This window comes from Gobio gobio (genome assembly GCF_949357685.1).
Source record: "Gobio gobio genome assembly, chromosome: 3".
Taxonomy (NCBI): domain Eukaryota; kingdom Metazoa; phylum Chordata; class Actinopteri; order Cypriniformes; family Gobionidae; genus Gobio; species Gobio gobio.
The window spans coordinates 34,857,541-34,884,990 of NC_137099.1; the positions used below are offsets into that span (position 1 = coordinate 34,857,541).

A 27,450-nucleotide genomic window follows, 5' to 3' on the forward strand; every position below is an offset into this window, starting at 1 on the left:
ACCATCAGGGCAATAACAAAGAAGTTCCAATCAACTAAAGATGTTACGAATCTGGCTGGAAGAGGACGTGTGTCTATTTCGCCCTAATGCACGGTGAGGAGGAGAGTTTGAGTGGACAAAGACTCTCCAAGTATCAAAGATGGAGAATTGAGATTTGGGATCAGAAAGCCTAAATAATTATTTAGCAACACCTATATCACCACAAGTTGTTCAGGAGGGTTTCAAGAAAAATCCTCCTCGTTCATCCAGAAATTAACTCCAGCATATTCAGTTGCCAGACACGACTGGAACTTCAAAAGGGACCTGGTTCTGTGGTCAGATGACCAAAAAAAAAGAGCTTTTTGGCAGCAAACCCACCAGATGGATAAAACGTACCCCATGCCGTAAAACACAGCTGGATCTTAAATATGTGGGCCTGTTTTTTTTTGCTGGAGGTCCTGGACATCATCTTCAGATACATGGTATCATGGATTCTAACAAATAGCAACAGATACAAATCTAAACCTGACCACTTCAACTAGAAATCTTATAATGGGCCGTGGTTAGATCTTCCACCAGGACAACGATCCAAAACAAACATCAAATCGGCAAACAATGCAGATCAGCTAGTCAGTGGTGCAACATTTTTGATGCATCTGAATAAATGAATCAGGTTACAACTGAATGTACCAAGATTATTTTGAAAGATAATTTAATTGACAGTGCTTGAAATAACTTTGCGGCTAAATGGGGCTTGAGTTACAAAAACAAATGTCCTAAAATCAAACAGATAAAAATAAATAAAAATCTGTAGTTGTAAAATATTTATTTAATAATACATGTAAAATCATCATCATCATTTGTGGCAGACAATCAATTGCTCTTCTATCTGCAGTAAAATGTACATTGCTAAGAGTTATGTACAGTAGACATTAAAAAAATGATTATTTCCAACAAAAAAAAGAAGTCTATCTAGGGTGATGAAGTGCTCACTTAAAAGTGCACACTAGGAGAGGGAGCCAACACATACGTGGCGTGCTCTACTAACCCTGGGAATGTGTGTGCATCACTTTTAGACGTCCACACATGGATTATTAATTGACTTTTGGCTAAAGTGCAGATTGTGCACAAGCAGCTTGGCGCGTGATCATTTGCTGTTTATTTCTGAAGCATCAGACTCACAATCTCAACATCATGACATAGTGCCAGATAACATCGGTGCCCTCTGGTGGACAGCAGTAAAATCATTTTTAGTATCATGTACAGCACCAACACAAGCAAATCAGTTAAAGCCAATGAAATATCCTTTTGGATAATTACGGCAGATTATTAATGAGTTCCCATTTTCTCAAAGTGCCATTATGCATGTTAAGTGTCAGTGGCAGACAGGAATCGATTTCTGTGTCAAAAATAGATGTTTAACGACAAGCTTATCAAAGTTGCATTTACAGGCTTTACTGGCAGAAGACTTCTAGTGTTCACCCATGTTGCTACTTTCTCACCAGTCTATAAATCACCTGTGTGTGTGTGTGAGACAGTCTACTACATTTCTATCGGCACACGTTAACATTACTTGGATTGGGGAGTGTGCACATTTGCGGTCTCTTGACCGGACGTGTTTGGTTACTACCTCAGCAGTCTGATTCAATCTTTGTTGGCTGGCCACTTTTATTCCTGGTCTCTTTCTCTCTCCCCATTTCTTTCTCTTTTTTTACTTGCTGCTTTTCAAGTTTTTCCTGAGCCTTCTTCATGTCTTTTAGTCTCCTCTTAATGGTGGCGCGATCTCTTTGGCTAGAAACACCAAGCTCCTGGAAAACAACACGTTTCAGTGTAATATTAAATCAATACAATACAATACAAAAACAATTAATAAAAATACACGGACCAACCTTAAGTTTACTGCTTTCCATGCATAAGAGATGTTGGCCATCCACACCTTTAGCTGTAAACTCGGTTATATACTGTTCCATGTTCATGCCCATCAACCAGTGGCAGACCTGCTGATTGGTCCACTCTGAAAGGGGGCGGTTCTGCCACATGTATTGCTTTGCTGCTGGAGCAGGGCCATCATCAAGAGTCTGAGAACAAGAGTATGCATATGTTGGTTATACTGCAGTTATGTTTGAACTGGAAACATGAGAGAGTCATTAGGTGCGGAAGATTGCACTCCGCCAACCTGCCATGAAAAAAATCTAATAAAAAATGCTAATCTTCATAGCAAACCTCCTTTTAATTTTGTATGCCTGAATTACATGTGCCCGTTTACAGTTCAACAGAGATTCCTACCAGGGCAGACAGAATCTGGAGCACACTTATAAAATCAGGTCAGAAACAGTGGAAGACCAAGATAGACTGAAGTCTGAAAGGAGATGTTCTGAAAAATTTTCTCACAGTTCTTTTCAATAAAATGAACGCATGCAGTGACCAGGGGCTGCAAACTTCACAATCAATTGACAAAAAAAAGCACCATTGATCAATCATAAAATCTTTTGGAGTCTTCTAATGTTATACAGTACATTATGCATTTAGCAAATGCTTTTCTCCAAAGTGACTTACAATAGTGGAACATAATACATTTGTATTTATATATATATATTCATATTTTTGATGATACAGTAGTAAGAAAAGCAATGGGAAAGATGATAGAGGGGAACAGAACTAGGAAGGACCATAAGCCAGGACCTCAAGAATGTTGTACTACCCATAAGAATATGACTCTGACTAAATTTATCATTATTCACAGAAATTATTATTCATGTCAATAGCCAGACACATTTTGTGGGGAATTAACAACAAAATTCTGCTACTTTTTAGACAGTAATTTTGCCTTTGCCAGGCCATTGTGGCAAGTAGGATATCTTAAATTGCTTTATGGCAAAATTATGACAAAAAATAAAATAACAAATTGTTTAGATTTATTTTGCAAATGTATTTAATTAATTATATAGTGAGTTTCATACATTTAAATTGAAAACAAGTCTAAGGAGGTGATACAATTTAGTATTCACCCGCCAGTTTCTGGTAGGCGAGAAGTTTTGTTTTTACATAAAGCTACAGTTGTATTGTATGACTAATTAGAAGGCTTGTAATATAGTGCGTGAGTCCACACTTCCATTGCATGGAAAAGAGCAGTATGAACATTTTTCAGAAGGTCTTCATCTCCCAGAAGTTTGGAACAACATGAGGGATATTGTAACAATTGAACTATTATTTTAACATTGAGCCACTGACACACCTTACACAACTTGTGAAATAATGTTACCTGTGGCAACATCTTACCAACAGGGCGTAGGAAGACTTTTGCAATCATTTGGGAAATTCCACATACCGCAGGCAAAATCCAGTCATTGAACAATATGCGCAATTGGAGTTTTGGGTGAGAGCAAAAAGTTCCCTACGCAGATTCCACTCGCGTTCAGGTCAAGCAAATTCGCCGTATTGACCAACAGACTTCTTCAATGACATCTGTGTGAGCTGTGCTTCATGCATTGACAAAGGACATTTTTTGCCCACAAATTTTTCACAGACATTTCACACTGCTGTGCTATAATAGTGAAACAGAAAAACATGCATGCTGAACTATCACCTCTCTGTCTCATAGCTATGAGCAGGATCTCATTCTTTCCATTCCACCCTCACGACACACATTCCACTGGTGATACTTACTCTCCTCTTCAAAACACCTTACAAACCAAAAGTTCACGTTCAGGTTCACTGACAGGTGAAGTGAATAACACTGATTATCTCTTCATCACAGCACCTGTTAGTGGGGGGGATATATTAGGCAGCAAGTGAACATTTTGTCCTCGAAGTTGATGTGTTAGAAGGAAAAATGGGCAAGCGTAAGGATTTGAGCGAGTTTGACAAGAGCCAAATTGTGAAGGCCAGACGACTGGGTCAGAGCATCTCCAAAACTGCAGCTCTTGTGGGGTGTTCCCGGTCTGCAGCGGTCAGTATCTATCAAAAGTGGTCCAAGGAAGGAACAGTGGTGAACCGGCGACAGGGTCATGGGTGGCCAAGGCTCACTGATGCACATGAGGAGCGAAGGCTGACCCATGAGGTCCGATCAAACAGACGAGCTATTGTAGCTCAAATTGCTCAAGAAGTTAATGCTGGTTCTGATAGAAAGGTGTCAGAATACACAGTGCATCGCCGTTTGTTTTGAATGGGGCTGCATAGCCGCAGGCCAGTCAGGGTGCCCATGCTGACCCCTGTCCACCGGCGAAAGCACCAACACGGGGAAGGTGGCCTGGTTTGATGAATCACGTTTTCTTTTACATCACATTGATGGCCGGGTGTGCGTGCGTCACTTACATGGGGAACACACGGAACCAGGATGCACAATGGGAAGAAGGTAAGCTGGTGGAGGCAGTGTGATGCTTTGGGCAATGTTCTGCTGGGAAACCTTGGGTCCTTACTTTGACACATACCACCTACCTAAGCATTGTTGCAGACCATGTACACCCTTTCATGGAAACGGTATTCCCTGGTGGCTGTGGCCTCTTTCAGCAGGATAATGCGCCCTGCCACACAGCAAAAAATGGTTCAGGATTCAGGAATGGTTTGAGGAGCATAACAATGAGCACAACTTGGCCTCCAAATTCCCCAGATCTCAATCCAATCGAGCATCTTTGGGATGTGTTAAAACAAACAAGTCCAAACTAATGAAGGTTCCACCTCGTAACAGGACTTAAAGGATCTGCTGCTAACATCTTGGTGCCAGATACCACAGCACACCTTCAGGGGTCTAGTGGAGTCTATGCCTCGATGGGTCAGGGCTGTTTTGGCAGCAAAAGGGGGACCAACACAACCAAGTCATAATGTTATGCGTGATTGGTGTATATCTATATCTATCTATCTATATATATATATATATATATATATATATATATATATATATATATATATATATATATATATATATATATATATATATATATATACGCATATATACATATACATATATGTGTGTGTGATGAATGCTAACCATTAACTACAGGAAAGCTCATGCAGTGGTGACCCCACGGCCACTCACCTCACAGGAGGAGAAGGTATGTGTGTGCGAACGCCCCAGGAGACGGGGCTCTTTCAATAACCCCGCCAACACAGAGCGAGGACTACCTGCGACTGAATCATCCGTCGCAGATAAGCTCTGTAACAAGTAGGACATTCACACATAAACACACACAAACAGACAACAAATGATTTTCTCACAAACAGTTTTCACAGATATAGTATTTAGATATAAGAGGAAGTTTGGGATGAATTAGCATGCAGATCAAGCTAATTGCTTAAGGGTAACTAAATGTGTAATATCAATGCAAATATATCTAATCAATTCCTCAATGTTCAGACTAAAACAACATTTTAAAACAAGACAGAGTTTCTATGTAATTGACTGTAAAAGTCTGTAAAAAGACTGTCCATAAAGAAAATGATTTTTTTTTTTTTTTTTTTTTTATATGGTATGTGCATTCATGAAATGTATGTATGTAAATTGAATTATATCAATGTTACGTGAAACATATTTTCCTTATAGCCTACCCTGAACACATGAGCATGTACGTACACATCGTAATTATCAAAAAAGATTTTAAAATTGAGGTAAAAAGTGACTAAACATTTTACTGATATCATACATCAATGTAAATTATATTTAATTATTTATTTAATTAATTTCTACTTTATGACCCATCCCAAAATACCAAAACGAATTAATTATAATTTAGAAAAGAAAGAAAGAAAGAACCCTAATTAAACAAATACATGTTGTTAATTAATATTACTCTGTACTTTTTTGTATAATTACACTGTAACAAGGCCCCTTTAAAACAAAGGGTAACTGAAAAAAAAGAAAAAAAAATGTAATTGACTCAATTTCTAAATGTTCCTAAATACTTTTATTTACTGTATTCGCTGGTTTGTTACTTTCTTCTCTTGAATGCTTGTTTGAACTCAATGTGTAAAAATGGGCCGATGGCAAGCAGTAATATATTACCTTCAGTGCCTTGGAAGCAGTACCAGTGGAGAACAGTTCCAGAAACCAAAACCAGTAGAAACACAAAACTATTTTGTATCACTTGTGAAAGCTGGTAATGGGGCACTATCGCACACTACAACTACTAGCATGCATCCTTCTCATGTGATAGTGAAAATAATGGATGACTAAACCTGAATTAAATACAGTTATTAGAAAACCATCAAGAACTATCATTCCCTACTAGGGTTCTCAGACACAAACTACGTCACTAAACTAACACAGTCTATGGCAATGCTCCATAATGAAAACAGGATTGGGCTTTATCAGTGTATGGAAAAGGGTATATTATGAAAGAATGCATTGAGCATTTAATCTTTAAGCAAAACCACACCAAAAACAAGTCCACTAGGGTTAGTAGCAACTGCTATCAATTAAGTGTACTACTGTCCTCACACAACAGACACATTAGCTGGAGAACTGAATGCATACTGTACCAAATCTAAGGAATGAGAGAGAAGAGAAGGCCAGGAGAGGTTGGTCTGAGAGAAAGAAGAGATCGCGAAAAAAAAAAAAAAAACATTCTGCATAAACAACATTACATACAGCGGGGCCTGGCATGATTTGAGAATTTTCCAAAGAGCATCTTTGTACTTCAATGAAAGCAAGAACATCTGACCTTTTTTACATAGGAATTGTAGTGAGGAGTCATCTTTAATAATAAATAAAGTGTCTTTGTTTTGTTTTTTTGAAAATCCTAAAACTTTGTTTATTGCCAGCCTAAAATTAGATCTTGAATCCCAGAGTCTTCTCAAAACCACAACAGTACAGTACAGTCTTCAGAATATGCCTAATTATACAACTCCACTTCCTGTTAGGATCAAAGGCTAAATGGGATGGGATTGCTTAAAAATTAACCTTAAATGACATCCAGGAATGCAACCGACTGCAAACTGGATTCCTTTTAACTCTTTCCCCACCAGCGTTTTTGAAAACAAAACAAAATAATTACCAGCCACTTCCAGTATTTTTGATCATTTTCACAAAAGTTTCATGGCCCACAAAATATTTTGCTGCATGAATATCTGAATATGCGATATAATAAAAAGAAAGAACAGACCCTCTGCTTTAAAAAAAGAATGAAAAAAATCTCATAAGTTTCATAAAAAAGCTAACTTTTGAGCAAAAAGCCAAGAAAAACACGTTTTTGTCAAAGACTACATCCAGATCAGATATAGAACACATCTAGAATGATGATCAAAACATAGATGGAGTAGATCAAGTCCATCAACACCAACAAAAACAAAACTTGCATAGTCTTATAGCTCGTCCTGGGTCGACATTTCACTGGGCAACATTAGGCAGTTTTGATTTATATGATGTTTAATATTGATGATGGCTTTATTTTACATATGCATCTGCTAACAATATTGCTTGTTTCTGCTTCTTCTTCATCTGTGTTTTGATCAGGAGATTCAGTTCTCTTTCCGAAGATGCCTAATAGTATACTGTATAGCAGTGAAAACACGGAAAGCCAGAACATTCTGTTAATGGCGGGAAAGAGTTAAATGGGTAAAACCTAATGAACCACCTGAAAATCAATGCATTCAATTACTGAAGACACAACATCTTATCTAATCTCTTACTCTTACTCAATATATTTATGAAAACCACATCTTGGGGGTCTACAAAAAACAAACAAAAAAAACATGTTTGTGGTCCCTACTCACAGTGTTTGCACGATCCTCCATGTATCCTTCTGAAGGAGTACGAGGCAGACTGCAGCTAGATGCAGAACGTTCTTTCTCTCGCTCTTTCTCTTTTCCCTTGTCTTTGTCCCCAAACCAGGAAAAAGGCATACAGGAAGGGATGGAAGAGATTGAGCCAGAGGGGGAAACATTGCTGCTGGACTCATCCAGTAAGTCTCCTGATCCCCTGAGGTGAGACAACAAAGAAGCCATTCTAATGAAGCTACCTAAGTAACGGAGACAAACTGATCTATATCAGAGGAGACCGACAGACTTGTAAATGATTTTAAAGTCATTCACTTCAGTACATGTAGTAGGATGATATTAGGACATTTAATATTCAAACCTGCTCCCTATAGATCCTCTGAGTGTGAGGCTCTCCCGTTTTTTGCCTTTGCCTCCAGACCTGCGGATACCACTAATGACCAACACAAAAGAAAGAACACGAGTCAGAACTGTTAATTTTTGTTAAAATTAAACCATGCTTAATAATACAAGCATGCCCATGAAAAGCCTGTCAAAAAATAATTTTAATGGAAGTTCACCCAGAAATGAAAATTCTGTCATAAAGTACATACCCATACCCAGTCGTAATTCCAAACTCCTATGGCTTTCTTTCTTTCTTTATTTTGTGAAAAATATTTTGTCTGTTTTTGTTCATATTCTGAAAGTCAATGAGGTCCAAAAAGGACATAAAGTAAGCGAGAAATTAATCTATACATTTCGATATATATTCAAAGTCTCCTGAAGAGACATGATTACTTTGTTTAATGTACAGATCAAAAGGACTCACATCAAAATCAAATACGCAAAGCTCAAATGTCAGATATTAACGTTAATGCTCAAATGTCAACGTCATACCTCGCTGGTTCTCGCATCTCTTGTTACCAAATACCATAACGTTAGAGGTTCTTAGAATATACCAGTTGTATGGATTAAATTCTCAATACCTTTTAGGGAGCCTGAAAGTTTTGGGTCCCATTGACTTTCATAAAAATAGGGGGGGAAAAAACAGCTGAAGCATTCTTCAAAATTCTTCTTTTGTGTTCTGTAGAAGAAGGAAAGCCATACGAGTTTAAAACAACATGTGGCCGAAAAAACGGTGGGACTTTTAGTTTTATGATTTCTCCTATTCATTTTCCTACAAATGGTCCATCTCCTCCACGTTGTAATATCACTGATATTGGCAAATAAGACTAAGTTGCTGGCCAGGCCATACCTGAAATCTGGGAATCGTCTTTTGGATTTTCGAGTTGGTGAACCATCACTTTCTTCATCTGAAAAATAAAAGAACAATAACTATCAAAATTAAAAGCCTAAGTAGGTAAACCAGTGGAAGTAGGGGATATAAATAAAAAGTGCTCCAAGAAAACATGGGAAATAGTTATTTTTGCAGCTGTACCTCTGCTAGCTCTGCTCTTGCTGCGTTCCTTGCCTTTGCTCCTCCTGTTTCTCAGATTGATGAACAGACTAGAGGAGGACTGTGAGGAGGATGGGGACTGGGGAGTGGAGGAGTCTTTAGGTGGAGACAGGCTAGCTTGTGTGCTGCTGCCTCCTTGGGGTGTTTGGCTCTGAGTGAATACATTGCCTCCACCTTCACTTCCCGGTTCACCTGCTTGGTCATGACCAACCTGCATCGATGGAATGGGTATGGCTAGGCTCTCGAGGTAAGATCGCCTTCTTTCACTGTTTGTTCTTTCCGGATTGTTGTCTTGTATGCACACAGATTCCTATAAACAAGATAACATGAAAATTTGATTCAATTTGATAACATTTGATTTGAAGAAATCATAGTTTACTGTCATAATATACATGATAAAGATATATCTAATAAACAGGTGTCATTTGTGTTCTGTGCATAATGAACATGTGTAAATAACAGCAAAGTTGTACAAAATGTATATAAAAATGAAATCCAATATGTTTATTTTATGTTTTTTTATTTTCTTTTATTTTGAATGTTTTTTTTTTTTTTGGACCGCTACTTGTTTTAATAGAACATGTGCATCATTTTGGAATCATGGAAACAAAAGTCTGTAACAATCAATAAAGTAATCAAAACTTCAGCATCTTATTTACTATGTTTGTCAGTAAAAAAGGATCTTAAAATGTCAAACCTGTTACCATAATTTTATGTAGTACATTATTAATAATTGAAAAGTGTATATTTGTAAATATCAGCATTCAATTCTTAAGAAGCAACTGAAAATTGTGAAATCAAAATAAAACCATGACCATAAAAATAAAATAAAATGACAAAAAACAGGACAGACCACACAAGTGTGATTCATCAGCATTTTAAGAAATTGTGAGACTTTCTTTTAAACACAAGAGAAAGAAAGAGGCAGAGATCCTACTGGAGAGGCTAGTTTAACCTTACAATTATGTGAGCTGCAATGAAACGTATTATTTAAATGACTTTAAGTATTTAAGGTATTTAAATGTTTGTGGTTTAACGTACCTGTGATTGGCTAGGTGCCTGTGAGCCTTTCGCTGACTCTCTGAGTTTATTTCGGGACGGCCGCTTGCGTTGGGATCCCTGTGCCAGCTTTGCTTTGGCTCTGTAGACACTGCAGTCCAGACGAGCCGTCTGAGGAACATCTCCCCAGTCTGCATCTGAGGATAGACAGACACCAACATCTCAAAACCAGAAGAGACTACTCTTTCAGACAAGCCTGTTTACATCTTTTCTGAACAAAATAATAAGTAATAAAGGTATTACAAGCCAAATAAACTAGAGTAACTAGAGCAAGATATAACTAAGTCGTTTATTTTTAACAGCTTTTACAGAATAAATGATCGGAGGGGTCTTTTGTACCAGAGTGAAGGTCGTCTGTAGACAGTCCATTTCTTTCAGATGAACCAGAGGTCGGACTGCTAGGTTGACTCTCTCCTGCAGGGCTGCAAGACTCTTCGGGCTGATCTGATCCAGTGCGGCCCTCCAGACAAGCTATCTGAGAAATGCATATACACTCATAAGACTCTATCCTGTTATCTTTGTTTCTTATAATCACTAAAACTGGTTCTTAAACTGATAATTAAATACATTTATATTTCATAATTCTTAAGCATCAGGTAGAAAAGGCTCAGTTTTTTTCGTTATGATTTTGCATGGATAACTAACACAGTGGCCAAGGCCTGTTCACACCAAGGCTAATGTTCAGTACGAAAATTCAGTGTGACAAACATTTTAATTTGATTAAACCGCTGTTAATGTTCGTTAATGAGGTGTTCTAATAATTGCAAATAAAGCTGACCGACCAATAAGATTCACCGGGGTATTTCTACTTTTCTAAAAGAGCCACCTATTTTTTTTTCTCTCCATTCTGTCACCTGATGGAGTTTGGGTTCCTTGCCCCTGTCACCTCTGGCTTGCATAGTTAGGGACACTTAATATTCAACAATATTATTGATTTGACTGTACTGACACTATTGGATGATTTCTGCAGAGCTGCTTTATTGTTTTATCCGAATTGAACTAATTTAATAATATATGATCTTTACAACGGAACTGAATCAACACTGAACTGACTTCAGCTGAACAATGATACTTTTTTTTCTTTTTAGAGCTAAAGAATTCAAATGTTCGCATCATTGTGTACCTGTTGAACACCGTAAAGCCACTTTGAAACAATCTGTATTGTATAAAGCGTTATAAATAAATAAAAATTATGTTTAGCGTGTAGTGAACATGAACAGGATGTAGTTTTACCTTGTGCTGTAATTGCATCACACTGCTCTTGTATTCTCTCTCCCTTTGCTCCAGTTTTCTCTTCAGCTCTGCCTCTTTCTTTGCACAGTCAGCCTCTCTACAAGTCAAGAACAGCCCCACCATTAACAAAACATGAAGAAATGTATTTCTGCTTAAGATGCTTGTGCATTCGATTGCTGTTTGAAACACAAGAAATTCCAATTATTCATACTTTCACTATTCAGTACATGTTCCGAGAATGCCTCACCAACACTTCCCAGAATGATTCTGCTATGACAACACATTACATGCTCCGTCTCAAACACACCTCTGTTGGTGCTCCTGTAGAAGAGTGATGGTCTTATTGTATTTGAGTTGCAGGGAATCATTTTGACTCTGGGCTTCATTCAAACGCTGGTTGATGGTTTTGCAGAGGGCCTGAGCATCAAGCCAGTATTTTTCCAACTTTTCAATGCGCTCTCTACTCTCTTCCACACTCCTTTCAAGAGCTGTACCTCGAGTCTCCCAAGACTTACGTTCTGCTTCACTCACTTGCAGCTGTGAAAAAACATACACCTAAAGAGTTAAACAGCTCTGCAGTTCCAGATGTAATTAAAATTGAAAACTTTGCATTTTTATCCTACCTTCTCTCTCAACTGATCGAGTTCTGTGACTGTGACACTGTGTTTTATCTGCAGCTGTAAAAAGAGAATTCAAGTGAGACTGAAGAGTGAGCACTTCACAATGATGAATATAGTATATGTAAATAGATGTAAATTGACATTATACCTCTTTGAATTTTTGTTCTAGCTCAGTAGGATCGATATCTTCAGGTAGATCAATGCCTTGGCTCCTCAGTTGTGAAAACACCTCCTGTGCCAAGTCATTGGAAGCATCCTCTGTCCTCTGCTCCTTTTCAGTCTCTTTCTGTTTATCCTGTATCAATCATAATATGGGCCCAACAATGACTTAGTGACTCATTTATTCATGACGACAAGCTTATCTTTATATGTCCACAGACCTGTTGCACAACACTCTTTTCAGCTAGTGGCTCAATTTCCTGTTGATTCTGATATTGCTCATGGATTTGAGAAATCTGGTTTTCATCCTGTAGCTGATGGTTCTGGGGTTCGTAATGGTCTTCATCTTTTGGCTCATTATTTTCAGGGCTTGCCTCGTGTTGTAGAGTCTCGCTGATCAGACGGGCAACCTCACTCTCCACTCCTTGTTTCTCCCGGCCAATGAGAAACCTGCATTGGAGGACGTAAAATTCCTACACAAAGTTCTGGGACTATGAACCTTGCTGGTATTATACTGACTATGCGATTAGATTTTGGCCTGGTGAGTCATTACTAGACACTTCCTACTTAATAGGTAATGCATTTTCATTGTTCATAAAATACAGTAAAGATAATACAGTGAAAATCCCTCGAGAGCAACCTGGAGTGAGTTGCACAATATTGTGAGCTCACAGCTCATTCCTGATGAGGCTTGAAACCAACAGTAGCCGCGTTTCCATTACCCTTCAAATTGCACAAATTAAAATTGCGAATTGAAAATACACCCAATGGAAACTCGTCAATTTCGTGAAAACTCCCATCTATCGCAAAATTGTTTTTACGCTCGCATGAGGTGGTTTTTTCAGGCAATTCGAAAAAGTAAATTTTCGAAAACCTGCAATGGAAACAGTTTTTTTCGCATTTACAGGTCACCTGGTGTATGTAAAAGTGGATCATTCTTTACAGATGATGCTGTTTTTGGACAGAAAATGAGAGAGTTCTTTATTAAACTCATAATAGAAAATAGAATTACAGGAATACTGGATTCTAAACACAGAAATGCCACATTATCATGAAGACCTTGAAGCAGATATGAGGGAGAAACACACACACACACACACACACACACACACACACACACACACACACACACACACACACACACACACACACACACACACACACACACACACACACACACACACACACACACACACACACACACACACACACACACACACACACACACACACACACACACACACACACACACACACACACACACACACACACACACACACACACACACACACACACACACACACACACACACACACACCTCATACGCTCAAGTGTAAGGGGCTTTCCTTGACATTAATGCTTGGATAACACGCTCCTTCCATTAAAAACAACGGCCAGTGCAGTGGATGGGATATACATAAACATACCAACATATGTGGCATCATTTTTTGAATGACTTATCGGGAGAGGAAAAAAATATGTTTTAGTCGCATAACATCGGTTAATGGAAACGCTGTCAAATATATGTTTTGCGCAAATTTGTAATGGAAACGCGACTAATGTCACTGGTCCTGAACTTTAGCTACAACGCCACACAACTCACTTTAGCTTTAGTTTGGTGTGTCAATACTTACTTGACCAGACCTTTGGTGTTCTTCAAAGTGGTGGCAGCAAAGATTTGAGTGACACCAACCAGACTGATTTTATCTACCTCCACAATCTGATCATTTACCCGAATTCTGTTAAGAAAAAACAAAAAAGCTAATTTGGGTACAGAATCACCAGAATCTGTTTTATTCTGGTTTAATTCTGAATTTCAAAAGTGAACTTCATACGACAAGTTCTTACCGTCCATCCCGGTGAGCTGCACCTCCCTCTGTGATGGTTTTCACAAAAATGCCCAGCTTCTCTAGTCCTTGATCTGCCCCAACCCCCATCCCAATGATACTGATTCCCAGGCCATCATTACCTACACAACAACAGAGGGCAGCTCAAATACAGTACTCAAGCAGGTTTCTGGAAACACATTTTGGAATAAAAGTTTCAAAGAAACCTTTTTGAATGTCTATAGGTAAAACATCCATCTTTTCAACCCTCTTTTCCAGCTCGTACTCGGCAGATGCAGACACAGGGTCCACATCATCATTACTGCGATCATAATCTTCATTAGAGAAGGTAAAATACACCTGCAAAAGAGGAAAAACAATTAAATACCACACCTGTGCACACCCACATCTGATGAATCAGTGATGTATTGATTTCACAATTAATGCTGATGAAAACTGTTCTGATAAGAAAAAGTCCACCCAGATCATTCGTGGGAAAAGAGTCATTCAGAAATCTTCCTGTTTATGACTGCCCACATTTACATGTTAATGCTGCCTTTACATGCTATCGGAAATGTCCTACTTCCACTTCGGAAGTCGTGATTACGAGTTTGTCGCGTGCATTGTTGTCAGAAAGAACAGGAATCATAGAGGGCACCAGGTATGTTCTTGCATGCCTAATTATTGAGGAAATCTTATTAAAGCTAAAATTATATTAAGCTTTCCATTAGTTGACAATAATATTAAACATTCACCACTATCTAGATATTCAGCTTGCTGATGATTCTGGCATTTCAGTCATATACAAGCTATTTTCGCTGTGTATAAAACATACAATGGGCCCTATTTTAAAGGTCCCATGGCATGAAATGTTCATTTTATGAAGTATTTCAACATTAATATGAGTTCCCCTAGCCTGAATATTGTCCCCAAGTGGATAGAAATGTTGATCGGTGTAAACCCGAGTTCTGGCTGTCTCTCTCTGCCTTTGAGAAAATGACAGGCCAGACGAGCCAATCCTGAAGTCTCCTGGTTTGACGTCCAAGCAGGAACGGTTCCCTCCCTTTCCTCCGCCCAGAGAATCTGGCACGCCCATGCAAACACTCGAGATCATTAACGTTACTTGTGAACGAGTGAACACTGGCAGTTTCTCAGTGTTTGGATGTACAAATGAAAACAGAAGTCTTTCTCCAGTTCCTTCTGATCTGTGATCATTGATTTCTTATGTGTAGCTTATTATTTATTATTTGTGGACACGCAGCAGCTTCTCTCTCTCCCGACAGAACGGTGTTTTCGTGTTTTCTATCTTGTGAGTCAGTGTTTTTGTACGTCCTTGTCGCGTCTATCTGTTCTAAAATGTGCATACAGTCTTTTCTGTTTAACATCAGCAGTCACATCTTTAGAGATAATCTTCACGCACGCCGAAGCTCGGCCTCCAACATCCCCGACCCCCAGTACTGCATCTGGCCCACAGCGGAGGCACCAAACGCGGCGTGAGATTAAGCAGAAGGAGGGTAAGCGTGAGGGTATCCGGCTAGGCTAGCCAGCTTTCCCCACAATAAACTGGATTACATTCGATTACAGCTGTTGTGTCTTTGTTTGCGCTGTGTAACGTTACTCAATGCGCGTCACTGACGCTTTTCATATGATTGGAACATATCTAGAAATAATGCTATACTCAACACTTACTAACTCGTTCATCTCGCTGTAATGGTACATTTCATGTGTTACAAAGTTGGTAGAATAATGATGAAGAGGACTCTGTGTGACTGGGACTCGTGTTTATTCAGAACTCTCAGATACAAACACAATAAACTCGCGCTGACTGACAGCGCTCTCATAACTCAGTAGTTACTATAAATAACTTTGTTAGCAATCGCTTCGTCTCCGTGATGTCCGGTTCGCGAACGAATCATTCTTTTGAATCGGTTCTTTTTAGTGAACCGAACCAGTTCACCAAATCGGACTGAATCGTTCTAAACGGTTCGCGTCTCGAGTCAGCGCTGATCCATAATTTACTAAAGTTACTAACTTTCTGACATGAGTGACAGCCCCTCCGACTAGAAATAAACTAATAACCTGAAGTATATGCTAGTAACTACAACAGTTCACCCTGAACTGAGACATGCTGAGAGAACTGATGAGAAGTGAACACAGGTCCATCCGTCTCTCTGGCAGACTCGTGCCTGCTCGTGCCTCGTTAAACCACGCCCCCTCCGCTCATTTAAAATGCAAAGATGTCAGCCAATCACAACAGTGGGCGTTTTTACTGAAGTCTCACAGCAGACACTCCTCTTGAAGCAGGGCATTCAGCCACAGGGCAAACAGCAGTATAGAAAAAATGCCTTTTATTTCTAAATTATGACATTTTATGATGTAAAAATCATACTAATAATATAAGTACACCTCAGAAAACACTATAAAATAATAGAAAAATGCCATGCCATGGGACCTTTAACAATCTGAGCGCATGGTCTGAAGCGCATGGCGCAGGTGCACTTAGGGTGTGTCCGAATCCACTTTTGCTAGTTTAACGATGGTAAGAAACGGTCGGCACGCCAGGCACATGGTCTTAAAAGGGTTGTACCTAGTCTCGTAATGGAGTTATGGGTGTGTTTTGGGCATAACATGCAATAAACCAATCAGAGTCTCATCTCTCATTCCCTTTAAAAGCCAGTTGTGCTTCCACCTCACTATTCACATGGTGGAATTTGCGAGTGGAAAGACTGAACGCTTCTCCAGACAGGAATCCTTTTATTTTTAATATTTAAACATGTTGGTGTGCTGCTGCGCATCCGTGTGTGTAATAAGCGGAGTGTATGAGCGTTGTGTACCCGCCTATAAGCGCATATTACTAACACGCTCTTTAAATAACACAAAAAATACTGTGACCAGGTTTTTGTCAATGGAGCAGTCGTATTCAGTTGCCTCAAAATAGCAACAAACAAACAATGCACCTAAACACACCTTGTTTTCAGACCAGCACGGCCATGCGTGAACAGATGGGCGCAAAAAAACACTTGTCTCGCGCTTAGTGTCACATTGAGCCGTGTGTATGATACGGCCCAATATGTTTAAAATGGTACTTTGAGTACCCAGAAAAGCGCTATATAAATGTAACAAATTATTATTAATTACTTTAAATGACAAGACAAGGCAATGCAGCTGTTGTGGAAAAAACTAATAAAGAATACCAGTCACTGCACAAATTGTTCTCCCCTTTGCCATGTATAAAGTTTACTCGCAAACTCAAATATATATAAAAAAAAATTGTTTCCCAGTATTAAATAATACTTAAGAGGGCATTCATGTCTAATTTCCTACTAGGAAACTTTTATTCACGAATAATTGGCCCATACTAATGAATGTGGACTGAGGCATTCAAGCTTCAAAACAGACATGAAAACACCATAAAAAGTTGTCCATATGGCTCCCACATTACAGTATGCGCCAAATCTTCAAAAGCGATACAAGTTCTTTTGTGTGAGGAACAGACTGAAATTCAAGTCATTACTGACTGATTATCTTTCTCTTCAGTGAGCTGTTAACGGCTAAGACTGGATTAACCATTCATTGAGCTGAACTCAAGAACTGGGTCTATCTGATCTGTGAACAAATCATTCAGAGCAGTTTTGTGAACGTGACAAAACATTCCTTTGAAAAAATGTGACTCAAGAGTGATTAGTTCACAAATCAGACATCGCTATTTCTCTCAAGAACACTTGAAGAGTTAGGCAGGATATCAAGATTTTCAGTTAGTAAAGAATTCAATGTGCAGTTCCAGACATAAAGCAACAACATTTGGAATACAGTGCAGCTGTTATAAGGACGACTTTTATTATATTTTTAGGGGGATTTTGCATGCCTTTTGAAGCTTTAATGTAGGACAAAAACTACAATCACAATTTTTGATCAATATTGCAATTTTGATTTTAATCATGATCTTGAAACATTATTTCTGTATCATCTTTTTTAGAAGCCGGCTTTATTGACGATATTTGCAGGCACTATATCTTTGCATAAATGATACATGACGGCGTCAATTGTGCTGATTTTTGTTCACCTGGTTTGGAATGTGCCATTGTTTTTCTATGTAAACACACTAGACAGACATCTTACACATTGTGCTTGTGTCTCGTGTCTTTTGTGGCCTCTCACGCATGAAACGGTGTTCTACGCTGCGCTCGAGGTAAAAGATCAACTTTTTAAAAATGCATCTCTAGACCTAGGCTACATCTTGTGTTTTTAGCCGCAAAAGGGGGTTTTGTGAGAATGGACCCTTCTCTGTTTTGCCGCAACAATAGTTTGAAAGGTCTCGCAAATTCCCTGGCTCTATGATACTTCAGCTCTCCTGTATCAAAAATATTCCCAACCCACGGATGTTGATTTTATTTTTAGTTTAGAAATCATGTATGCTCACATTCCGATCACATTTTGATTAAATCGCACAGCCAAGCTCCCCTCTCTTTGTAATCACATGGGGGAAAAAAGAGTGCCCAAAACTTCATGACGAAATAACAAAAAAAAACACTACAAAAAAGGATTAAAACTTCATGATAGTGAAAGTACAGTGAAATTTCACAGACAAAGAAAGTCTATTGTCAACAGTGTACAGATACATGAAGCACTGCTTACTAAGAAGCTTTCTACAAGTAAACATGGCACATTTGCATGTTCAAAGTTCAAAACACTTGAATTCCATATGAAATCTGCATGATGAATTGTTTTACCTTGCACAAAAATTCCTGATTGCACAGATTCTTCCTGAGATGACTACATTTCACCTGCAGTATTTCACCGTACAAAGGTAAACGTGACCGCACATTTATGAAACTACAGCACTATAGCTGAATGACATGTCCACAGAACTTCAGTGGCTGGTTTAGGCAGTTAAAAAAGCAGGTCAGTCAATGACATGCATTCCTAATACTGGCACCAGGCTTGGACTAAAGCAGCAGCATTAAACAGAAGTAAAACACTGCCTCCAAATCAATTAGACACAGCAAAATAACTATTCCCTCTGCATTTTTCTTTTCTTGTACCATTTCACTTTTGCTTCCACCACCCATCCATCCCTCCATCTTTCTTTCTCGACCACAATCCCATTTTTCCCTTTCTTTCATTTATTTTCTCCTGCTTTCTTTTGTCTAGCGTCCGTAGTTGTCATGGAGTAAGCGTGCACCTCTGAACAATGTCCTTTTCTTCCCAAACATGCTCAAGCACAGTGTCTCTTTCTATCTCCCTCCCTCCCTCTCTCACTCCTTTAAGCTGTGGCTTTTTAGCAAGAACACAGGACTATTTCTTCCTGGGACTGAGAGAGACAGTCAGTGAACTATGACTTACAATAAAAGAAACAACAGATGTCACAGCATTCAGGTTGAGAATCAAACCTGAAAGCCAGAGTTGGAATGACAAAAGCAGCATGATCAAGAAATATTATCAGAATCTGATCAATTGGCAGCGGTAAAAATTATTAACAAGTTGGCGTGCAATAAAAACAAGTGACGTCAGCAACATATAATTGAGTTTGGTGACTATATTGATTTCCATTGTACAGACAACAAAACAACACACACACACACACACACACACACACACACACACGTTGGTATAGGTGGTTTACAGGGACGTTCCATAGGTGTATGGTTTTTATACTATACAAACTGTATATTCCATCCCTCTACTACACTAACCCTACCCACCACATAGAACTTTCTGCATTTTTAATAAAAAAATTATTCAGTATGTTTATTTTGCGTTTTGAATTACAAGGACATCAGCATGTCCTCATAATGTATAGGGGCGTGGCCTGAAACCTGAAAACACACCACAATATAAGGACATTTTGGGTCCTCATAATATAGGTCAAACCAGTACACACACACACAAAAACTCTCAAAATTCCTCTTTTATGTTCCACAGAAAAAAGAAAACATACTGCTTTGAAATGACATAAGGGTAATTAAAGGTGTAGAGAATTTTCTTTTTTGGGTGAAAAAAAAACTGCATTTTTGGGTCAAAGATGGATTTAGAAGACAACATAATTTCGTCTAACAGCTGGGATCAAACCATGAGTTTATGAGCTAATATCTAAAGCCCATTGTCTCATTTAAGTCCAAAATATGTCTAAAACAAACATCTGTTGAAAGGAAATCCTCATTTGCAACCTATATGAGACAGGCAACTCACTTCCTGCTGATCCCATATAGGAAACAGGATGAGTAAACACAAGAGGTCCACAAATAAAGAAACAGGCTCATGGAGGGGGGGAAATGTGGGAACACTATGATATGTACACAAAGGGAGACCTGCGTTTCCCAATTTAGAGAGAAAACAACTAGGGCAAGACAAATGTTTAGTTACCACCTGCTCATCCCACTTCTATAAATACACTGAAAGCGAACTAACACTGACCTAATCCACACACTCAAAAAGGGCACACCAAGGAGGAAGGGATGTCGAGGAGAGTGACGTATTGAACATTGCGCTATATGGTAATCTGAAATGTTACTGACTGGGTATGTGTCCTAACCTATAAATCCATGGCATCTTCAGTCTGTGAGGCTCTAAAGAAATACCTGACCTGGTTTCCAAACTTAAGAGATCTTTTAAGAGTGCTGAGAACAACTGCAGTGCACAGGGAATGAAACAACCTTGCACACATACAGCCTATAGTTGCTGACTGGTTTTGGACAAAAATGTGGACTTTTGCCACCTTCTGTACTGTAACACACTAAATTTGTATTTTGTTCATTTGTTCTGACAAATGTGAGGTATAATAGATTTATTTTATACTCTAAATAAAATGCAAAACTATGAGCTTCCACTGCACATCAATCACACAGGCACACACAGAAGACCTTTCCTTCCCTAAACAGGATCCTTTTAAAGCACTCCACTTTCAAGGGGTCCCAAAGTCAGACACATGAATGACAGCACAATGCAATTTCTGTTTAATGCAAGAATAAAGAGTTGTGTGTTTTGCTTTGATCAGTTATATGATTAAAATATTAAAATCTGTAACGACTAGCACAAGTCTCCTGTAGCCAGAAAAGACATAAATCAACAAACCACAGTTTGTTTTGTATTTATGTGCTGTTTGAGGCAGGTTTATCTTAAACAGTTCACACAATAATAGCCTATACAATGAGAAAAAAAACTTGAATCAATCAAATAATTAAATAATCAAATATCTGCACAGCATTATCAAAGAGATTATAAGAACAAAGAAGAAATGAGTAGAAATTATGTAGAGTTTGTGTTAAAAATGAACAGTCCAAAAAGTTCACAGATGTGATTTCACAGACATATATGGTTCTGCTTGTGGGTGTCTGCTTTACTTGATATTGAGCACTTCAATTTCCCTACTGTATCAACAGATACCATGTAAATGCCTTTTTTTTACCAGCTGGACTGTTGAAAAGGGTGCCGAAACCAGCCAATCAGACTGGAACTGTCCATTTTTGGATTGTGTCAGTTTTTGAATCTGATGGTGTGAATGTGCTTCTGAGGCTGACCTCAATATTACAATCACTTGTATGCTAACAGATTCAAAATTCACTCAACAATCAGTATCTATGAAAAGCTTAAGTGACGAAACACATGTTGGGATCCCTTTACAGTAAATTTTCTCTTTCAGAGAATCTTGTTTGTCTGTTACATGAAGAGTTCAAATTTGAGTCATATCAACTGAGGCCAGAGGTAAAACCTGACTGTCAGTACATGAGAGACATAGGATATCACATGCCTGAAGTGATGCAAGCTCAGACATGACCTCTGTTGAGAGCTGTTATCTTAAATGTTCCAGGTAGAACATATTTTACACTGATCCAGAACCATTGGTGAAGTCACAATTCTTATGAATTATTAAAGTAACAAACAAGTCGAACAAGTCTCAGAGGGGTATGCTAGGCTCCTTGTGCTAAAAATAAAGTGTTTCTGTATTTTGAGGCAAAACAAATAAAAGATGTGGGTGCCAAATACCTTCAAACAAGTAGGATCCTAACATATAAACTTTGAATAGCTGCGATAGTACCATCATAAGAATGCTTCATAAATGTAAGAGCTAAGGTGGTGACCGAATTGAGCCACGGGCATCTGGTAAAGGTGCAAACAAATTTGGGTCACTGCTGGCAGGCTAATTCCTTCAAGCTTTAATGAAAACCTTCTAAACCATTCCAGAGGGAGTACAAACCAACATCAACAAAAAAAATGCTAAAGCTGAATAAAAAAAATAAGCTGAAGTACTTTAAACTCTTTAATTGATAGGTTTCTAGCAAATATAGGGCAAGAGTTGAGACATACCTTGATTGGTGCTGTAGAGAACTTGATCTTTCTCTTTGGACGGAGGTCTTCCTCATCAGAGAGTCCTGGTAATTCCTCAAATTCCTGGGATTCCTCCTTCACTTGACATTCTAAATCGGTCCTGTTGTCATCCACAAAGGCTGCATTCTCAATTCCACAAATTAAAGATCTTTTCCCCATCAGGCACTGATCATCTTGCTGTTGCCTCTCTTTTCCTGCGAAGATATCATATTCCATCTCTTGTTCATCATCATCCTCCTCTATAGATTCAACCGATTCCTCTACTCCCTCATCCTCTTCTCCTTTCCTCTGTTCATCCTGATGTTCCTTATCTTCAACATCGGTAGCTTTCTGCTCACTTTCCTTCATAACAGTCTCCAGTACGATCTCCTCTTCAGTTCGGTGTGTTTTTAGTTCTACTTCCTCGTTTTCTTTTTCCTCCTCCTCCTCGTCTTGTTTTTCCATTATGTTCGCCTCAAGAAACTTTCCCTCCCCTCTATGGTCTTCCTTTCTTCCAGTCTGTACAGATTCCTCACACGCCCTCCATCCCTCCTCATGTTCCTTAATGCTCTGTTTTGGTTCCTTCCCAAAGAATGTTAATTGGAGCTCGTCATTGTCAGTCAACAGCCTCCCAGAATTGTGATTTGGGGATTGTTTTACCTTTCCAGCCTCTTCAAAAACATCATCATCAACATGTTCCTCCTCATTACCTTCACTCTCGGATGATTCAGTCTTCACCACCACCAGCTCAGCTCTGACTGTGGATGAACCAGAAACCTTCTCAGAGTCATTGCCTTCAACTTGCTGTTGTTGAAGTGCAGGATCCTCTGCTACAGATGCATGACTAGTGGTACTCCTTGTAGACAAGTGGTGGATCTGAAGAGTGGGATCTGAGGAGACGGTATCTTTTGGCGACTCATTAATATGTTCTTTTGCTGTGGAACCAGTACTATGTATTGTCATCTCCGTACAGACTCCATTCAGAGGGGTACTGTGTGAATCTGAGCCATTTAACTTGGGCAAACACGTTTCAGCCGGAGAATCAGTCCATAGTGAATAAGAGGTAGGGGAACTACAGCTGTCTGGTGACGAAGGGGGATCTGAATGGTCACTAGCAGCAGAGGGTGACTGGGAATGGCTGATGGGACTGTGGGATTCGGTGGAGGGAGCAGCTGATAGCGACTCACTATCGCTGTCCAACATAAAACTCTCCAGACGTCTCGATATTGGCCCGGCATTCATGGACACACTCAGCTTATGTTGTGGTGTCTCACTTTCGTTTCTCCCTTTTTCCTCATCCTCCCTTTCTTTTGCCTGTCCCTCAAGCTCTTTAGGTTGTTCCTTTCTCTCTCCAGTAACTGACACTTTCCTGTCTTGTCTCTCAAATGATTGAGGCCAGATACCTTTAACCGAGGCAGATCTCTCCGTTGGAGACTGTTCTTTAAGGCCACTCTCGAACAGCTTCCTGGTCATTGAGAACTTCTCAGCCAGTGCTGCCTTCTCAATGGAAACATCCTCTGTTTTCCGTGCCTCGAAGGATGCTGTATCTAGACTGGAAACGCTACTCAGGCTGGATCTGTAAGGGGTGGAATCCAGAGGAAATTTGGGTGACGAGGGTTTGGTGACATTGGGACTGTCTTGATTCTGTTTTCCATCCATTTGCAAGAATATATTTTTTATTTTGCTCACTTTGTTGCCCGATGGTCTGCCACGGGTCTCACTGCCACCATTAGAGAAGGGAGAAGTCGAGCTGATTGATGCGCTCCCATCAAATGAGCATTTGATGGAATGGAAGTCTGATTTATAGGCATTCCTGTGAGGAGATGCACTTCTCAGTCCCCGTTCACTTTTGTTCTCACTTTTAATCATGATCACAGATTTAAAAAAACTGATTTGAAGATTTCAGTATGTAAAATAGATAAAAAATGGGGCTAAAAGCAGTGTATATCCAGGTGCATGGTACGTCCGCATTCACACCGGCTGAGATTGTAGACACAGATGTTGCTGTGTGATTGACACAGTGACAACCGCTCTTACCTACAGCAGAGAGAAATCAAGAAACCTGTCAGTCTGTGTTTTACATCAACTATTTATTCCTCTTCTCAATACATTTACCCAAATATGTATTGTATACACTATATAAGTGTTTTTGTGTAAATGCATTATGGTTCAGTATTAACTCCTCTCAAATGCTTCCAAATTGCACTGTACATTTTTTGTTAAGTTTACTGTAAGTGTAATATACCTATATATAAATGATCCAATAAAATATTTTGATATTGTAAAATGTACTGATAATAGATGGACAATGGAAGGCCTCTCCAGCGATTTTGGCCATTATTAACATGACAGAGAACTCTGTTATCCACACAACCACCATCATCATTAGGTAAACAACATGAAAACTAACATAAAAACATGCATAATTGATAACACAACAAGAAACTAAACAAATGTAGTTCTGAGAATTCAGTTACCATAATACGTTTTAACCAAATATTCATACTGTTCACTTCAAAAAAAAAAACGTTTAACATAAAATAAAATAAAACATCTTTTAAAAATGTTTTTTAGCTTAGCCTACCGTTAACAAATTAACAGGTTCTTTTTACATTCTTAATTAACATATTTACATTTTGTACAGGAGTTAGCAGGTGTTCAAATGCATCGTATGATCATAGTAAATCCCTCCTTTTTGACAGTCGATCTGTTCCCATTGACTGCTGTAACCACCTTCAATCCTAATGAAGCTTGACAAGTTTAAGTGTCTGTAAGGAAGTTTAGCTTTAGTACATTTTTGAAAATAACACGCCCGGATAAACGAGTCTAAACCTACCTGAACTTTATTCATTGCGACTTAAGGAAGATCTGAGAAACCATAGCCAAACCGCAAACAATCTCAAACTTGTAAGACGTCGTCATTCCTCATTCCGAAGTCTACATGTCTTGTTTCTCCGTGCAACCAGCTCAACAAACCTTATCCCCACATGCGCGCTCCCTCCTTCAGCGTCATACCCGCTGCTTCTTTCCGGAGCTCGCGACTCAGGCAAGCACGCGCACGGAGTGGCAGAGGGAAAAAAATACTTGGACAACCGTGGGAAAGTCAGTAATCTCATCCATACAGTAACAGCTAAATCCAGATAAGGACTAGGGGCGAATGTAGCCTATTATAGCTAGACATTAGCTACATATTTGAAAAAATTACAACAACAAAAAAATACATTTGGTAAATTGTATAGGAACCGTGCTTCGAAATGTAGGCTATTAAAGATACATTGATTTTAAAATGATCCCAAATTCATCCCTGAGTAAAGGAAACTGTTTTAAAACATTTTAATAGTTAAAGGTAAGGTAAAGGTAAAATCCAGATTTTCTTTTTGCTTGGATCTAATAGATAGATAGATAGATAGATAGATAGATAGATAGATAGATAGATAGATAGATAGATAGATAGATAGATAGATAGATAGATAGATAGATAGATAGATAGATAGATAGATAGATAGATAGATAGTGCTGTCAAATGATTAATCGTGATTAATCACATCCAAAATAAAAGTTTTTTGTTTACATAATATATACTGTGTATAATTATTATGTATAGGCTAAATACACAAACACCGTATATATAATGTATATATTTACACAGTTTTTTATATTTATATATAAAATATTTATATATAATATAAATTATATAAATATATATACAGTATATGCAAATATTTCTTGAAATATATATGTAATTATACATAAATATATATAATATACACAGTTCACACATATGTAAACGCAAACTTTTATTTTCGATGCGATTAATACAAAACTAAGAAATAGGCCTATGGGATCTCAAATCAAACTGGTTCCAGTGCACCAGCATTTTCGGCGACATGGCTGCCATATCTGAGTTTAATCTCCCTGACAATTACAAGTAGGTCACCATCTTAGTGCTTCTGAGATGAGTCAAGTGGAGCAGAGGACAAAGGAAAAGAAAAGAAGCTGAACGTAAAGGAGGAGTGAAGGATTGAAACAGCATTGCATATAAATGTCATTAACACAAAACAAATCTGAGCATAATGCAAAAGAAAAGAGAACAAAGCAAAAAAACTATACCGATAAAATGACATGAAGATTTATGATAAAGCATTTTGCTCTAGACATTTTGTCTCCTCCTGTTTGTCTTGGTGTGGACTGTGTTCCATTGTAAATTTCAGTGTAATGTGTGACCATATGAAGCCTCTAACAGATGGCATTTTGTAACTACATATTGAAAGTAGATTATCTCTGCTGATCCGCTGTTCACAGTGACAATCATCATAACCGAAGCATGCAGTTCCATTTAAAACTGCATGGTGATTACTGATGTAAAATACAAAAAAATATTCCAGAAACTGCAGGGTTTATTTGTGTTTACCGCTAAGCAATATTAATTGGAATTAAATGCTCTCTGAGATTGTGTATTGCAGGTCAGAACAGCTTACACTGCTATGCGGGTCCCTCAGAAACAGCAACAAACTGCTTATCCTGAGAAATAATTCTAATTAGATGTGTCACGAGGTTCATTCTTAGAGATCTCTGCTCTTTTTTCCTTTCCCAGCATCATTGAGAAAACTGTCTTAAACTAAACCCACAATACTTCAGTTATGTAATCAGATGCATTCCATTCCCAAAGAAAGAGTTTTGGCAGGCAAAAAAAGGAAAAGGGACACTTACCATATCTTTGATATTCCTTTCCAATGGAAAAAAAAGAAAGCTTTACATCTCAATCCAGATTTGATGAATGAAACAGGTGTCTGTAGCCTGCGCTGTTGAGCTGTTAGTCCTGTTTCACTATGTCATGACCTGTGTTTTGTTTCTGTTTGTGGAAAGTTGTGATGATAAGACGCATCATCGTCAAAGTCCTTTTTGCTCGGCTCGGGTTTGTTACATGGCCTGAATTTGGTGCTGTTTTCCCCAGGTGGCCTCAGGACCTAGATTTATAAAAATATCACCCAATCATAGAGGCAGCAAGGATGAGAGAATGAGAGAGAGAGATTCGAGAAAATTAGCTAACTGGATTACAATACAGTTCACACATTTATAAAGAAATGAACTGTTGCATGAATGTTCTCCCATCTTCACAATAAAA

The 27,450-nt window shown here is 38.6% G+C and overlaps 1 protein-coding gene across 4 annotated transcripts; it reads right to left on the reverse strand.

Moving 5' to 3' along the window:
* Positions 1-669: 669 nt before the first annotated feature.
* ppp1r9alb (protein phosphatase 1 regulatory subunit 9A-like B) lies at positions 670-27,244 on the reverse strand. Of its 4 annotated transcripts, none has more exons than XR_013816142.1 (20): positions 27,036-27,244; positions 22,326-24,362; positions 14,249-14,381; positions 14,044-14,164; positions 13,830-13,934; positions 12,417-12,645; positions 12,185-12,331; positions 12,040-12,093; positions 11,724-11,953; positions 11,417-11,513; positions 10,523-10,658; positions 10,166-10,320; positions 9,107-9,434; positions 8,924-8,981; positions 8,051-8,122; positions 7,687-7,891; positions 6,449-6,498; positions 5,015-5,131; positions 1,869-2,057; positions 670-1,787 (listed from the first exon to the last, which is right to left on the reverse strand). XR_013816142.1 is itself a non-coding variant. In XM_079811731.1 (18 exons), the coding sequence occupies exons 2-18, from the start codon at positions 24,192-24,194 to the stop codon at positions 1,611-1,613; spliced, it is 4,305 nt and encodes a 1,434-aa protein (XP_079667857.1). In that variant the 5' UTR covers positions 24,195-24,362; positions 27,036-27,244; the 3' UTR covers positions 682-1,610. The 4 variants fall into 4 exon arrangements, 2 of the variants coding, with proteins under 2 accessions (XP_079667857.1, XP_079667856.1); XR_013816143.1 differs by lacking the exon at positions 27,036-27,244 and adding an exon at positions 25,162-25,330; XM_079811731.1 differs by lacking the exons at positions 5,015-5,131; positions 6,449-6,498 and having other exon boundaries at positions 682-1,787.
* Between the last annotated feature and the right edge of the window lie 206 nt (positions 27,245-27,450).

Bases quoted from the DNA above. Each gene is read 5' to 3' on its own strand.
- ppp1r9alb (XM_079811731.1), bottom strand. From the start codon at position 24,194: ATGATTAAAAGTGAGAACAAAAGTGAACGGGGACTGAGAAGTGCATCT. The intron at 14,382-22,325 runs GTATGTCTCAAC...CCTCTTTTGCAG, and splicing joins TCTCTACAGCACCAATCAAG to GTGTATTTTACCTTCTCTAA. The intron at 12,332-12,416 runs GTCTGTGGACAT...TGATTGATACAG, and splicing joins AAAAGAGTGTTGTGCAACAG to GATAAACAGAAAGAGACTGA.